This window comes from Podarcis cretensis, assembly GCF_951804945.1.
Source record: "Podarcis cretensis genome assembly, chromosome: 16".
Taxonomy (NCBI): Eukaryota; Metazoa; Chordata; class Lepidosauria; order Squamata; family Lacertidae; genus Podarcis; species Podarcis cretensis.
In genome coordinates this window covers 43,647,703-43,662,512 of record NC_137186.1, presented here as the reverse complement: position 1 = coordinate 43,662,512, position 14,810 = coordinate 43,647,703, and the positions used below count along the sequence as shown (strand labels likewise).

The window sequence follows — 14,810 nt, the reverse complement described above, 5'->3', positions numbered from 1 at the left end:
GGGAGAAATCTGATTGGTTTGCATTTAAAGTTTGATCTGTGGAACTGCTCCTGTTACAGATGCAACATAATGCTCATTCTGCAATAAATCAATCTTTTACTGTGGCAGCACCTACACTTTAGAACTCCCCGCCTGCTGATAGGCATGTGTCTTTGCTGCATTCTTTCAGACCCTGCTTAAAACCTTTTTGTTTAGTCAAGCCTATCCAGACATGTAGTTAAATGCATTTTGTCTTTCTTTACCTATTGCAGATTTTAAACGCTTTCATATATGCTTGTTTAAAACTTCTTCTCTTTTTACTGAGAATTTTAATATTTTATTTATATTATAATAAACTGCTTAAAGGGGTTTCCCCTGCACAATCAAGCGGCATATAAATTATGTTGTTAAAATAAAGGTGAACCTACCAAATTCACATGAATCAGCCATCCTTTTACATCCACACTTCTCCAAATTTTGCAATGCAGTTCTCTGGTCAAGTAATGTGAACAAAAATGAGTAATGTTAGCCTGCATAGGAATGCATGTATTAGTGAAAATGGCTTTGCAGAAATGTACATATGGTAAAATTCCATACAAACATTAGCAGAAATCCACTGATGAATTTTCATGAGGACTTTTTTTTAAAAAAAGCAAACTAATGAGAAAATATGGAGAAATGGACAAATTAGAAAGTGAAATTGGCAGATTTGCCCATCCCTCATTTCCAGTACCGTCTGAGTTTGGTCTTCAGGGCAGGGGTGGTGGTGGATTAGGCTGGGTGGGGAGCGGATGGGCACCCGTGTTTCTGCTTCTCTCTCACCCAGAAAGTGCCGTAATTCATCACTGCTAGCATAGCCTTTTGCATAATAATGCCAGGTTGTGAAATGTTTGCTTTTTACTTTGATACCTTCAGGGTTTGCTGCCTTGAGATATGGGTATTATTGTCAAGTGTGTAACTTCCTTTAATAAAGAGATTAAAGATACAGTGCAAGTGATTCAGATTTCTTTAGTTTTAGGGACAAAAGGCTAAGCAGAACCTTGCTGCATAAATGCAGCTTCTGATTTATTTGATTTCTATAAATTTCTATAGCACTGTACCAAATGATGCACAGCTTGGGGCGACAGAACAACTCCTGTGGGCCCTTTGGCTCCCTCCCTCCCACCCACTCCTGCCACACTCCCCTTCCACCCTTCCTTCCTGACAGATGTCATTGACTCCCCTCCTCCTCCTCCCACATTCCTTTCCCTTCTTCTTCCGAGAACATCCCAACTGCTTGAGGCTGCCATCAGAAGCCTGAGAACATTGTGCATTGAGTTATTTCTGTTGTTGTTGCTGCTGCTGCTGCTGCTACACTGAGCTGACCATAACCTCTCTGTCTACCCTCTGCAGCCCACGACCTCCCCTCAAGCAAGTCCTCGGCCGCGGCACAGAGTGGCAGCCATTTGCAGTGCCTTTCTGTCCACTGCACGGACGACATGGGCGAAGCGAAGGGCCGGACTGCGGTGCCAACGTGGAGATCCCTGCACTCGGACATCTCTAACAGATTTGGGACTTTTGTGGCTGCCCTGACTTGAAGAAGAAGTGGGGGGGGGCAAGGATCTTTTCTTTTCTTTTCTTTTCTTTCTTTTTTTGTTTAAAGGGCCACTCCTGCAAGTCGGACTCTTTTTCTAGGTTGGTACCTGCTTAGCGGCATAGAGACTGGAAAGGGTTAATTTAAAATAAAGCTCACCTTGATTTTTAAAAAAAACATCTCTCCCCATGGTATGTTCCTACTGCTAACCCATCTGTAAGATGCGTCTGCCTGAAAGACGGGTGCCCACCCACAGGAGGACTGATCTCGGCTGCCTGGCTAGCTGAGGCCTTCCTTGTCTCTCGGTATGTTGTGATGAGGCAAGACGGTTTTACTTTGTACACATTCCCCCGCCATGCTTTGTTCTGTCCTGATTAAAATGCTCCTCAAAGTGAAATTGCCACCCTAAAGCCACCGAATGGATGATGAGCTTTTGTGCATCTCCTGCAAGCCAAACTTGTAATGCTCAGTCCAGGATTCAGCCTGTGCTGTTTCTTTCCAGAGAGCAAAACTAGGAGGAGAGGGGGAAGGGGGGATGCAAGCTGCTCTCCCCCCCCCCCCAATTCCTGCTGCCTGTCTACTTTTTTGTCACAGAGTCTCATCCCCATTCTTCTTGGAGCAGCCAGAGGGCCAGGCAGAGCCACTTGCCCAAGCAGGGGACAGAGCCGTGTGTCTCCGTGGCAGCTTCCCTCCAAGGGCACCGATTCTCACCCAAGGCCTGTGAGCAAGCAGAGGGTGCTTTTCCTTCTTCCTCGCTCCTGATGCTGCCGGCCACCTTGGGGAGGGACAGAGTTTGTCTCGGCTGAGCTCAGTGTTGTTCCTGGTTGTGTGACAAGTGTATGCTTCCTTACAGGCTTGCATTGCTAAAGCAATTGAAACAGGGATTTATTAAATTTCATTTTAAAAACCTATTGTCATCCTGTGGAACTGGGCTGAGGCAGCTGAGGGCAGGAGTGGCTGCTGAATCCTTCGGGCTCTTCTAGGGCAGGGCTAAGCTGTGACCCTGTGGCAGAGCCGAAAAGCTGGGCAGGCCCCACTCTCTACCGTGCTGCTGGAAAGTGCTAGTTTCATTGGTGGTCCCCCCCCCCCCCACGTCTCTGTCCAATGAAACTAGCATTTGCTGGAATCCACTGGCCATCATCATTTGGGGCAGATTTAGCACAGGCCAACCAACCATTGGCTGGAGTCTAATGGAGCCCCCGGTTTTTTGAGGAGTGTTTCAGAGGAGCGCATCCTGTGCCATTAACCCAGGGAACCCTAAAAAGAGATGTCACGCAAGTTGTGTCCCTCCCATCACTTTTAAGTAGCATTGGCACTACTGAGTGGCTTTTTCCAGTCCCTCTGCCTCTAGGGTTTGAGCAAGGCCAGCGCAAGACATTCTGCCCCCTGAGGCAAAGGGGCTTTTGAAAGAAGCAGGTAGTCTGAGGTTCTGCAGAACCTCCCGGCTGACCATGCCTTGCTCTGGTGAAGAATCCTGGGAAACCTAGGTAATTTGGCAGACTGGGGCATTTGGGACCAGGGGATCCAAATATTTTCTGTGCCTCTGCCATTTTCCAATGTCCAAAAATAGCTCTTAAATTTTAAGAGTAGCACAAGCGCTCTCTGGGGCCACCTCACTAGAATTATGTCACTGCAGAAGGACCTTGCTCAGAGCAAGTCCTGGGTGGTCCAGTGCCACCAGCAAGACCTGTGGGAGCACTGCTGGTCCATTTGCTCCTGGGGCACTAGGTGGTGGGCATGTGCAGGGCAGACTGGCATAGGGTGTGCACATTTGCCACCCCTCCCAGTCCACTGCCTGAGGCAACAGTTGCAGGGTGGTTAACAAATGGACTGGCCTTATTTGGGCAAGTGTGTGTGAGAGAGAATTTGGAAAGGCCCTTAGAAAATGCCAGAAATGTGTTGGTAAGGCCACATGAGATTTAGAAAGCTGCTTGAGTGATGTGGGTGTCTGCCACAGTCTGCAGTTCCTTTTGTGATCCAGTTCCTGCTGCTTCCATCTGTGCACTTCAAGGGCTCTCCTGTCTGTCTGTGCCTCCCACCCTCCTCTCTCTCTCTCTCTCTCTCTCTCTCTCTCTCTCTCTCTCATGCCCACTTGAGACCCCTTCTCCCCTCCCATGGCGCTAATACTGCATGGGCCAGAAGAGGCAGGCTGAGCATGATTCGCAGGCTGAACACATTTTGGATTCAGAAGGGTTAATTCCATAGCCAGCTTTAAAGCAGGGTGCCTGTCGTATTAGCTACTTGAAGCTGTATGGGCAAGTAGTCACTGGCTGGCATTGCCTTGATTCTCTGAAGGGAGGATCACAGCAAAGGGAAACCCTAAGGTGTCAAGGACTTGTTGGTCTTCAGATCAGCCGTCCCCAGAAAGAGCCTGTTAGCTTCCACCTGTCTGGGCCATTGCTTTTCAGGCACAGGCTGTTGCTGCAGCTTGATCTCCTCCCAAGCCCTTGGGGGCCCCCCAACCATAATACTGTAAAGCCGTGTAAATGGTGAGGTAATGGGAATGGAAAGTTGTGGAGTGGAAGGCACCTCCTCTGCCTGCTTTTGGGCAGGGTGTATTGCAGCTAGGAAGCAGCAGTCCCCAGCAAGTCTGTGTTCTTTGCTGTTGGCCTTTCCTGGGATGAAGGAAAGGCCCTTTTGGGCTCTGGGCAAGGCAGTTCTTTCAACCTTTGCCTCACTGACTGCATTTTCCTAACTTTCTGTTCTTCTTCTGGTTAGTTTCCTTTAATTGGAGGAGGCCGTCTCCTCTTTCTTAAACCCAAGAAATTCAAATGAAGGCATTTTAAATGTCTACTCAGATTTGTGTGAAATTATTTTCATGTAGCTAAAGCTAGATTTTACATTTTCTTTTCTCCCTGCAAGATTTGCAACTCCAGGCCAGCCGGAGAGTCTTTGGTCCCTTCCACATGACCTGTTCACTGAGCATTCGTTCTGACTTGTGTCCAGGATGGGTAATGGACATGGTGTCATCCAGCAGTCATCCCATGCTCTCCTGTGTCTTTGGCCATCATGCTCCTTCTCCTGAAAAGTCTGGTTTTAAGGGCAGTGGGAATTTGGTTTGTGACTGAATCCCCCTCCCCCTCTGTTGCAGGAGGCAGATCAAAACACTGCCTTACAGGAATGAACTTGTCCCTCCTTGCTGCAGGCACATTGAAGAGAAGGAAGCAAAGCCTGCTGGGCAGGAGATCTGCTACTCAGAAGGGCTTGGGTTTCCACCCTTTGGCGCCTGCTACCTCTGGGCGATGGGCCTGGGGAGCAGAGCTGGAGGAGCCTCCCCCCTCCCCCCTTGAGACCATGCAGATGAGCTGCTGCCTGGAGTCCCAGTCTAGGAGCACTGTTGGCCTGGGGACATTCCCATCAAACCACAAAAGATTATTTTAAACAACATTAATTTGTTTTCTTTTTAAAATTATGCTTTCTTGAACAATCAACACAACTGAAATTTTAAGTGTTTAAAGAATACGAAAATTATTAAAGAATAAGAAATTAATAATGATAACAAAACAGGAACTTTAAAAACCATCCAGTAGATTAAACTCTCATTCAGGCAATTTGGGGGGGGGGGGAGAGAAAGTTTCCAAATTGAAAACTTTTTCATTGCCAGAAAGTACTTTTGCAGCTAAGTAAATGGATCTCAGCAAACCCCTGCTGACAGCTTCCTGTTTGGTACCCACCCCATGCAAGTTGGAAATCACAAGAAACTGGCTGTAGACCCTCGTATTGGGGAGAGATGGCTGATAGGTTGCTTGCCCTAATTGGCACTTGGGCAGGGAGGATAGTCTGCTTTCATGGCAGCCAGAAAATCCTCTCCAAAGCTGGATGCTCCACCGACCAGCCTGGCTGTTCCTTCTGAAAAGCAGGGCTTCTGTCAGAACCGTAATCAGGTTAATTTGCTCTGACATTGGTCTGAGTCTCTGCACATGCAGAACTCTCTTTCCTTGAATTCTTAGATTTCGCCTCACTTCAATAGGAAGTCCGGAACTGTTCAGCAGAATTCTTTCTCTTACGATGAAAACTGACCTACAATAAACCAGAAACATTGGACAACTCATTTCTGCAGAGAGATTCTAAGATGAAATTTCAGGGGACTCCCACTTTGCTGCTTTGTGTTCATCACCCCTAAAACAACTGCAGCTTTAAAAACGGTTTATAAAGACAAAATGATGCTATTACTTTGTATTGAATCTAATTCCTTAAAAAGAAATCCCTTCCCCAATCCATGACAAATCCTTACTGCATAGCAAATTCAGCCTGACAAACATTATTGCACATGTAAGATATGAATGTGGAGGGCAATCTGTAATCTACCCTTTCCCCTCCCTCCTCTCGCCCCCCTCCCCTTTCTGGAATTTTTGTTTAAATTCATTTCTCAATGCTTGGTTGGAAGACTGTGACAAAAGCTCATGAAAAGTGAGTGTTATTTTTTCTTTTTTAAAATATGTAAAGTGCAGTCTTCTGTATTCATGCATATTGTATATATCTGTATATGTTTTACTGAGCAACTAAATAACAATAAATATGATGTTAATGGTGACTATTGCATATTTTTGCCTTAAATTGTGTATATCTTCTCTCCTCCTCCTCCGATGTTTTGGAGTGCTGCAGGGAGCGTGTTTCTTTGTCCTCTTCTCTGCTTGTCGGCTAGCTTTGCAAAAGAGAGGGGCAAGGGCAATATGCACTCGCTTATCCAGAAGGGCTGGGTGGGTCTGGCCAAAGCTCATCTCTGCCTCTTGTGGCCCACAAGGGGGGGTGGGGCCCTCCTCCCTCCCAGCTGTAACATGTCAACACCCTTTCATAATGTGCTTGTTTGAGACCAAATGTTTCCAGCTTCTCTCTAAATGGGGCATCCTCCCTCTTTTTCACTGCCACCCACATCTGTGCCAATCAAGGAATGCCATTTTGATGATTTTAACCTTTTCTTTCCGCAGGTCTCCAAGAGTTATAGCGATGCCATTGCTGTTAGCATAGCAGGCGGGCCAAATAAAGTAAAATCTGCAGGGCAGGTGTTTGCAGGTACTGGGATCCATTGAGATCAAAGTGGTGAGGCAGAGTGGGAGCAGGAAAGTAGAGAGAAGACGTGTCTCCGATAGTTTCTCTTGCAGCAGCACCTGCATCCCTCCTAGATCAGACTAAAGGCGTGTCCAGCCTCCACTTCCCTACAGTGGTCAAGCACATGCTGTCAGCAAACCTACAGACAAGACATGAGCACTATCGCCCCCTTGGGCCTGATCCAGCAGGCCTTTCTTCCGTTCTGGAAGTAGCGCACAGCAGTCACAACTGTAGCCTTGGAGAGGCTTATTGCCCATGATGTTGTCTAATTGCCCTTTGAAAAGCCAACTTAAGTTGGTAGCCACCATTACAAAGCAAGCAGGTTCCATCATACTTCCTCTCAGTCTTGAATATCCCTCCACATACTTTCATGGGATGACCTCAGCTTCTAGTATTGGGATGGAGAAACCCAAAATGTCTCTATCCACCTTCTCCACACTGTGCATTGCTTTATGGACCTCTATCATGTGCCCCCTTCGTTGCCTTTGAGGAAAGAAACTAAAAACTAAAAAATGTTGTTGCTTTTGCTGCTGTCTTGGACCAGGAGGATCCCCAAAATGCCTGATTCAGTTGGACAGGCTCCTCTTTGGAGGAGAGGAGGACAAAAGAGGCCCTTTTGTCTGGGCTATTCGGCCTCTTTAGTCTTTATTAGAAGACCTAGAACCTCTTTAGTACAGTGTGTTTGATAAAGGGTGGAACTCCTTTTAATATGCAGTAACTAGCAAAATGCAGACATTGTGTAAATTTGGGGGCTAAGGGCTAATCCTTTTGTTTTCCTCCTGAAAAACCTGTGGGATTTCCGCGGATTGACGTTTGTGCCAATTTAGCACTAGAGAGCAGGTTTTCCATGGACAGCGGCACGGCAAAAGGGAAACTGCTCAGACAGGTGCTTTCTAGCAATGGGACAAGCAGAAGTGTGGCTGAGCCCTGAGTCTGTCTACAATTTTCCTCACATCCCTCCAAGTCCCAACCAGTTTTGGAGGCAATCCAGGCAGGCATGTCAGTGCGATGGATGGGGTCCAGTGGCTTGATAGGCATGCAGGTCATGATCTGCACGGATCAGCGGAGGAGAAGGCCCTCTGTCTCTGTGTGAACACCTGCCAGCGAGTGAGCCAGCTGGTGTGAGGGGGCCTGGATTGAAACATTTTAAAAAGAAATGCCCCATGGAAATCTCCCCCTAATAGTTGTGAAGAGCAGGTTTGCTCTGTGCCTGTTTGGTCCCCTGTTTCACGTGCTGCTAACTCAGGATGGGCATCTGGTCTCCTTCCTCCCAGGGGCATAGGTAAAGGGACCCCTGACCATTAGGTTCAGTTGTGGCCGACTCTGGGGTTGTGGCGCTCATCTTGCTTTATTGGCCAAGGGAGCTGGCGTACAGCTTCTGGGTCATGTGGCCAGCATGACTAAGCATGGCAAACCAGAGCAGCGCACGGAAACGCCATTTACCTTCCCGCCGGAGCGGTACCTATTTATCTACTTGCACTTTGACGTGCTTTCGAACTGCTAGGTTGGCAGGAGCAAGGACTGAGCAACAGGAGCTCGTCGTGGGGATTTCAACCGCTAACCTTCTGATCCGCAAGTCCTAGGCTCTGTGGCTTGACCCACAGCGCCACCAGGATTTGTTTTAGGGGGCAAGCTTTGTGTTGGAGGGGGCAGAACTGAGTTATCTACAATGCAATTGGATAGTTAAGTGTTTTTATTTATTTAGGGGGGCAGCTGCCCCACCCCCCTGCTACACCCACGCCTCCTCCCTACCAACTATCACTTCTTTGAGTGGAACTGCCTTCCTTCTGCAGAGCGGGGGTCGGGGCAGGCAGCTGGCCTTCACACCACCATTGGTCTATTGGGCGGCTGGTGCCTCCATGTTGTTTATGCACAGTCAGGTACATATTGGTGTGTATCTAATGTGGGTCTCCTGAGGGTCCGTTAAGGGCCCTGATGTAATTGTGCCTCCTGTTTGCTGATGGGATGATAATTTCACTGCCTGCCTTTTTGCAAACAACCCCGGTTTCCCAGTGCACGACCCCTGCCACGGAATCCTACCTTCTGAACAAAAAGTCCCGTATTCCCAGAGAGGCTGTGCTTTGGTGAGGAGCCTGTGGGGTTTTAATAGGCTGAGGTTAACTGACACAGAATCTTCTGCTCTGAGGTTGGGGGGGGGCAGCTGCTCTCCATGCCCTTTTATCCTCTGCAAAATGCACCCCCACCCCACCCCCACTTTTCCCATTATAATGCTGGGATTCTTCTAGCCTGCAAGAAAACTTTGCTGTGTAAATTTGCTCTTTGTGAAGAGCTCTTTGTTTAACCGCATTGTGAGAGTTTTCTGGGGACAGAGAGGAGCTCTAGCCCCTGCCCCCCCCCCCACTGAATAAAATCCAGCACATTACCACATTCTTCAATAAGTGCAAGGCTGCAGGGAGTTGGACGCCCTATCCTGCAGCCCTCCTCCTTCTTGGTGGGGCTTTTTTCATTAACCCCCTGCTGCCTAACCCAAACACACAGCAATGTTTTGTTAGCACCCCAGGACAAGCAGAGGCCTTTTGTGGCTGGAGGAGGGAGCTGGGTCTGGAGGAGGCAGCTGCTACAAAATGCAACCCTGCATTTTTGAACAAACAGCTTTTGGTGGGCCTGATGAGAATACAAGAGAGGGGCAAAGGCTAGAACTGAGGGGCTCACCAAAGCCAAGTCACAGCTTCTGAATCACAGCAAAGGGAGGCCCAGGGTGCAACTTAGGGAGCAAAATGGCTTTCTGCAGAGGTGAACCCAGTGGTCCCATAGGTGGTTGGACCTTGCATTTTTACACTGCTGTACACGCCAGAGAGCGGGCAGGGATGCATTTGCTTAATGTGCACTCCCTGATTCCTCATTCTGTGCCTGAAACCTCCCCCTCACAATGCTTATTCTGTGAAGGTGTCATTTGCACATGCGCTGTTCCCTCCTCAAATGTCCCCATCGCAGCTTCACCGCAGGATGGAAGCTGCTTTGAGGGAAAACTCATCAAATAGCAGTATTTCTCAAGGATGTACACAATTTGTGTGGATGGGGCTACCTTCATGCATACACTGAGTTTGGTGTGGTGGAGCCACAGTACAGTGGTACCTCGGGTTACGTACTTAATTCGTTCCGGAGGTCCGTTCTTAACCTGAAACTGTTCTTAACCCAAATCACCACTTTAGCTAATGGGGCTTCCCACTGCCGGCACGCAAAGTTCTTAACCCGAGGTACTATTTCTGGGTTAGCGGAGTCTGTAACCTGAAGTGTACGTAGCCCGAGGTGCCACTGTAAATGTTTGTGTATACACAGCCTACAAGTATCCATTGGCAGCTGAGGGCTGACTGGGTGAAGACCTGCAGAAGATGGGCAAATTCCCCCTCGGACCATGGCTTGGTCAAGGCGAAATGCCCTTCTCCCTGGTTCAGTCTGCTTTAGGACAAGAAGGATCAATGGCCCCAGCAGCTTTGCTTCTCATAGGAGGGGGGGCACCCTGGGAAGCTGTCAACCAATGAGGAGCCTTATAGCATCTCCTGCCTTTCAAGTGCTCACATTTGCACATGTGCTCACAAGGTGCCTTTTTGAGGCAGTGGAGGTGGGAGATCCCTCATCCGCCTTATGGATGAAAGCTTGCCTGTTCCCCATTAGGAGGAGAGGCTGGCTCTCTTTCAGGGACTTAAGAGGAGAGCATTGGGTGGAGTTGTCGGGCGGGCAGAGGGTCCTCTTCCTGTGAGCAATGCATGGCTTCTCTACTTGAGCCACCTGCTCCCTGCCATAAGGGGCTCCAGGCACCAGAATATCCTGGCCTGTGGAGGGTGCATGCCTGGGGTGCACCATTGAGGAAACAGGGTTGCCTGTGCTTGGGGTATGTGCAGAGCACCAGGCGAAGGAATATTCCCTAAATTGAGGTCCCCATGGAAGACGCATCTGCTCCATCAGATGTGCTCTTGCTTCTTAAGGGGGAGGAAGAGGTATGCAAGGCAAGGCTTCTTCCAGGATAGGTGGGGAGCTTGACCCGTCTGTGTCCTCCTGTACGAAGCCCCCTTTTTGCATCTATAGGAGAAGCAAGCAGTGGCCCTTCAGGGTTCCTGATCCCACAGTAGCCCTTTCGCTCTGGCCCAGCTTGGTGCGGAGTCAACAGGGCTCTGGGAACAAGGAGCCCTTCTGGGGGGGGGGGGCAGAGAGGCCCTTCCTGGGAGGTGAGGTGGACAGTTTGACCTCTCTCATGTATCCTGGTTCCTTGTGAGGTTCGCCTTCAGGGCTTGAAATATGCAAATATGGGATTCGTTTGAAGTGGAAAGCTGCCTGGCCATTTTCATCAGAGAAGGGGGATCTAAGAGAGGAGTTTAGACACTCCGTTGTGCTGTGATCCCTGTTCAATTGGTCTGAGACCCCATTTGTAGGTCTCTGGTGTCCTGTCTGCTTCTCGAGAATGCCTTACCTCCAGACCGCAAAACTTGGAATGTGACGCATAAAAGAAAGACAGTGAGTAGTTAAGCTATGGAACTCACCAGGCCAAAATATTGGGAAATATTAGAAAAAGATGGAGACAATTGGAAATTGCAGAGTTTGGAGAAAATGAAGGATAAAGTGCGAGACTGGTTACATTACGCTCAGATTAAAGAAGTTTTCAAAAATGATAAAAAGGTAGGGTTCCAGGTGGAGAAATCGAAGTTGGAAACAGAATTGTTAGAACCAAAAACTAAGGTATTATCAAGAATGTATAACTTGCTGTTAAAATGGAATACACAAGACGAAATGGTTAAATCGGTTATGATAAAGTGGGCTCAGGATATTGGGCATAATATTATGTTTGAGGACTGGGAAAGGTTGTGGACCACTGGGCTGAACTTCACTGCATGTAATGCTCTGAAGGAAAATGTAATGAAAATGATATATAGATGGTACATGACCCCAGTTAAACTTGCCAAAATATACCATTTGTCTGATAATAAATGTTGGAAATGTAAAGAACATGAAGGAACATTCTTTCACCTCTGGTGGACCTGCCCTAGAGTGAAGGCCTTCTGGGAAATGATATACAATGAGCTGAAAAAGGTATTTAAGTATACCTTCACTAAGAAACCAGAGGCCTTCCTTCTGGGCATTGTCGGCCAGAAGGTGTTAAAGAAGGACCGAACATTTTTTATGTATGCAACAACGGCAGCAAGGATACTCATCGCTAAGAGCTGGAAAACTCAAGATCTACCCACACTGGAAGAGTGGCAGATGCAGCTGATGGACTATATGCAACTGGCCGAGATGACTGGTAGAATTCGAGACCTGGGAGAAGAGAGGGTTGAAGAAGACTGGAAGAAATTCAAGATTTATTTACAAAAGTATTGTAATTTGGTTGAATGCTAAGAAGGATGCTAGATCATAAATAATTGCCTACCATTGAATTAGATTTGAATCTGACGATAAGCGAGATTGAGGAAAATATAAAACTTTTGGAGAATTATTAGATCAAATTAAATGAACGAGATTTAAGAATGTAAACAAGATGATAAATTGCTGGAAAAAGTTTACAATGATGTAAGTGGGAGCGGGAGACGTGAGGGAGTCCAAAGAAGCTTTGAAAATATGTTATGATACATGTCATATTGTTTATTATTTTTGCATTTTGTACTTAAAAAATCTCAATAAATATTTATATATATATAAAAAAAGCTATGGAACTCACCTCCACAAGAGGCAGCAGTGATGGCCCCCAACTTGGATGGCTTTTGAAGAGGATTAGGCAAATTCATGGAGGAGAGGGCTTTTGAAAGCTACTAGCCGCAATGGCTATACTCTGCCTCCATGGTCAGAGGCAGTGATGCTTCTGAATACCAGTTCCTGGAAACCTCAAGAGGGGAGAGGGCTCATGTGCTGGGATCCTGCTTGTGGGCATCTGGTTGGCCACTGGGAGAACAGGATGCTGGACTAGATGGGCCATTGACTGATGAAGTGTGAGGGGCTGGTGCTTAGCATTTACCACCCTCCCTCTATCTGTGGTCCTTTTTCCAAGGAGCAAAATGGATGGTTTGTTTTTTGAGCCAGGGATTGCTGGTCTACTCCAGAGAGATGATTTCAGTACAGCACCTGCTGCATCTTAGATGATTTAGGCGAGGGTAGGAGTGGGATATGTTGTCCATCTATCCCAAAGATCTTCAGTTGTGTCCAGAATAGCAAAGGAAGATGATACTCCAGTGCTCCCCTCCTCCAGCCTCTTTGATCTTCTAGTATCAAAAAATCATGACAATAATTGGCCTATTGACTTTAGTTTAGTGTTATTTATTTATTTTGTCATAAAGAATTCTAGGTCACTTTTCATTAAAAAAGGGGGGAGCTCCCAAAATGGTTTACTACAATAAAATGTTATCATAGTAATAAGAAACCATAAAACAATAAAAAGCTATCATTACAGTACTGTACTGGAATCAAAAGCTGGAATTACTGGTCAGGGGCACAGGCCCTTGTAACAACTTTCCTCAGGGTCATCTCTACTGGAAATAGCCTACCCCCCACTGTGATGCTGTCTATAGATCTCTGGGGCCAGAACTGATGACCGTTCAGCCCCACCCAACTCTGCCTCCTGACAGCTCTTGCAGCAGGTGTTGCAGATCAAGGTAAGGACCAGTGGGAGGCAAGGTGGACAGCCATTTCTGAGATCCTCATGCCTGCTCTCCTGGTGGGCCCAAGTCCCTGTGCTGGCATCCTTAGTAATGTCCATGGCCAAACTGTGGTGGCTGTTCCCTGATATACATGGCTGATCTCCAAGCAGGCGGGTGGACAGACATGCCCCCCCCCGTCCCAAGCCCCCTCTCAGCTGCTTGGGCTGCCTCATTGAAGCTGGGCCTGGAAGCAACCCAACAGTGCCAGGTACCTGTTGTACTGATAATCCAGGCATTTTTGTCTTCTTTTCAGTAGTTAAGGAGCTTCCCTTGCTCAGTGACATTGGGCTCCAAACCTGGCCAAAGATCTTCTCTAAGGTCACACACTCCTAGCCCAGAATGCCTGTGTGAAGACCCTCAGGGGCTGATTTCATGTGCAATAGTGAGCTGGCGAAAGCACCCAGCACTTGGAAGCCACTTTTGCATTTGACATGCCTCAGGCAGTGCAGGGTCACACCCACCCTGCTGCTTCCCACCAGACCCCAGTGGAAGGCAGTCCTTCCCCTGAACTTGCAAATACGAATGTTCCCTGGCCACACAGAGCCTCTTGCTGTTAGGCTCCCGCACTCCTTAGCCCTCCTGGAAGGAGCAAGAGAGCAGGGCTGGGGAAGTGGGCTACATCATCATCATCATCAGCTGTTGGGCAGACAGGGCTCCACCCACCATGGCATCACCAGGAATTGGCCCCTCAGTCTTCCAGGGCATGAGCCCCAGCAACAGGGGAGAGGAAGGGCCGTTGTAGCTCAGCAGGAGAGCCACTGGGCTTTGCAGGCCCAGACAGCATCTCCAAGCAGACCTGGGAAAGGCTTCTGCCCCGGAAAGTCCCAGCTGCCCATCAGTGTGGACGAAGTGAACCTCGCTTGATGAGCCAAAGGTCTGGCTTGGGAGAAGGCAGCTCCTACGTTCTTACAGAGATCTGAAGAAGTGTATCTGAAGAAGTGTGCATGCACACGAAAGCTCATACCAATAACTAACTTAGTTGGTCCCTAAAGTGCGACTGGAAGGAATTTTTACATTTTTTTTCTTACAGAGAATGTCATCTTGGAGAGCCGCATGATCTCCCTCCCTGGCTGGGCACTTTCCACTCATTCCTGTGGGGTGTGTTATTCCTAGAGCAGTCGAGTACAACATTTTCCTGTTGCCTAGAACGGACACAGAGGGGAATGTGGCTCCAGACAGGGAGGACTTCCTGTTCTACCTGCTCTGGAGCTTCCTCCCCTTGTGTGTGACCAGGTAGATGGGCATGACCCTAGCTGACCACATCAAGGGCTGGCCACGCAACCATCTCTCTCTTGGTCTCTTGCTCTCCTGGCTCTTAGCCAGCGCATGGCTCAACCTTCACATAGGATGAGCCCACAGGCAGAAAGTCTGAGATGTAGCCCAGGCTTCTTTCACTGTAGCCACAAGGTAGAGCCTGCCTTCAGAGTTACTGCTGTGAACTGAAGGTGAGTAAAACTTGATTCTTACTTTTAAAGAAGACTGTGTTGTGTTATTATTATTTTAAGAGGGAAATAAAGGGGAAACTTACCAGGAACAAGCCAGACTGGATTGCTTAATTAAAGGAT

At 47.9% G+C, this 14,810-nt stretch overlaps 1 protein-coding gene across 1 annotated transcript in view; it reads left to right on the top strand.

Annotated features, from left to right (window-relative positions):
• MN1 (MN1 proto-oncogene, transcriptional regulator) overlaps nt 1-6,086 on the top strand; it is a 40,839-nt gene extending 34,753 nt beyond the window's left edge. The window contains exon 2 of the mRNA XM_079957752.1: nt 1,372-6,086. Coding sequence (XP_079813878.1) covers nt 1,372-1,556 — 185 coding nt within the window. The 3' untranslated portion in view covers nt 1,557-6,086. The remainder of the gene's footprint in view (nt 1-1,371) is intronic.
• Nucleotides 6,087-14,810: the final 8,724 nt, after the last annotated feature.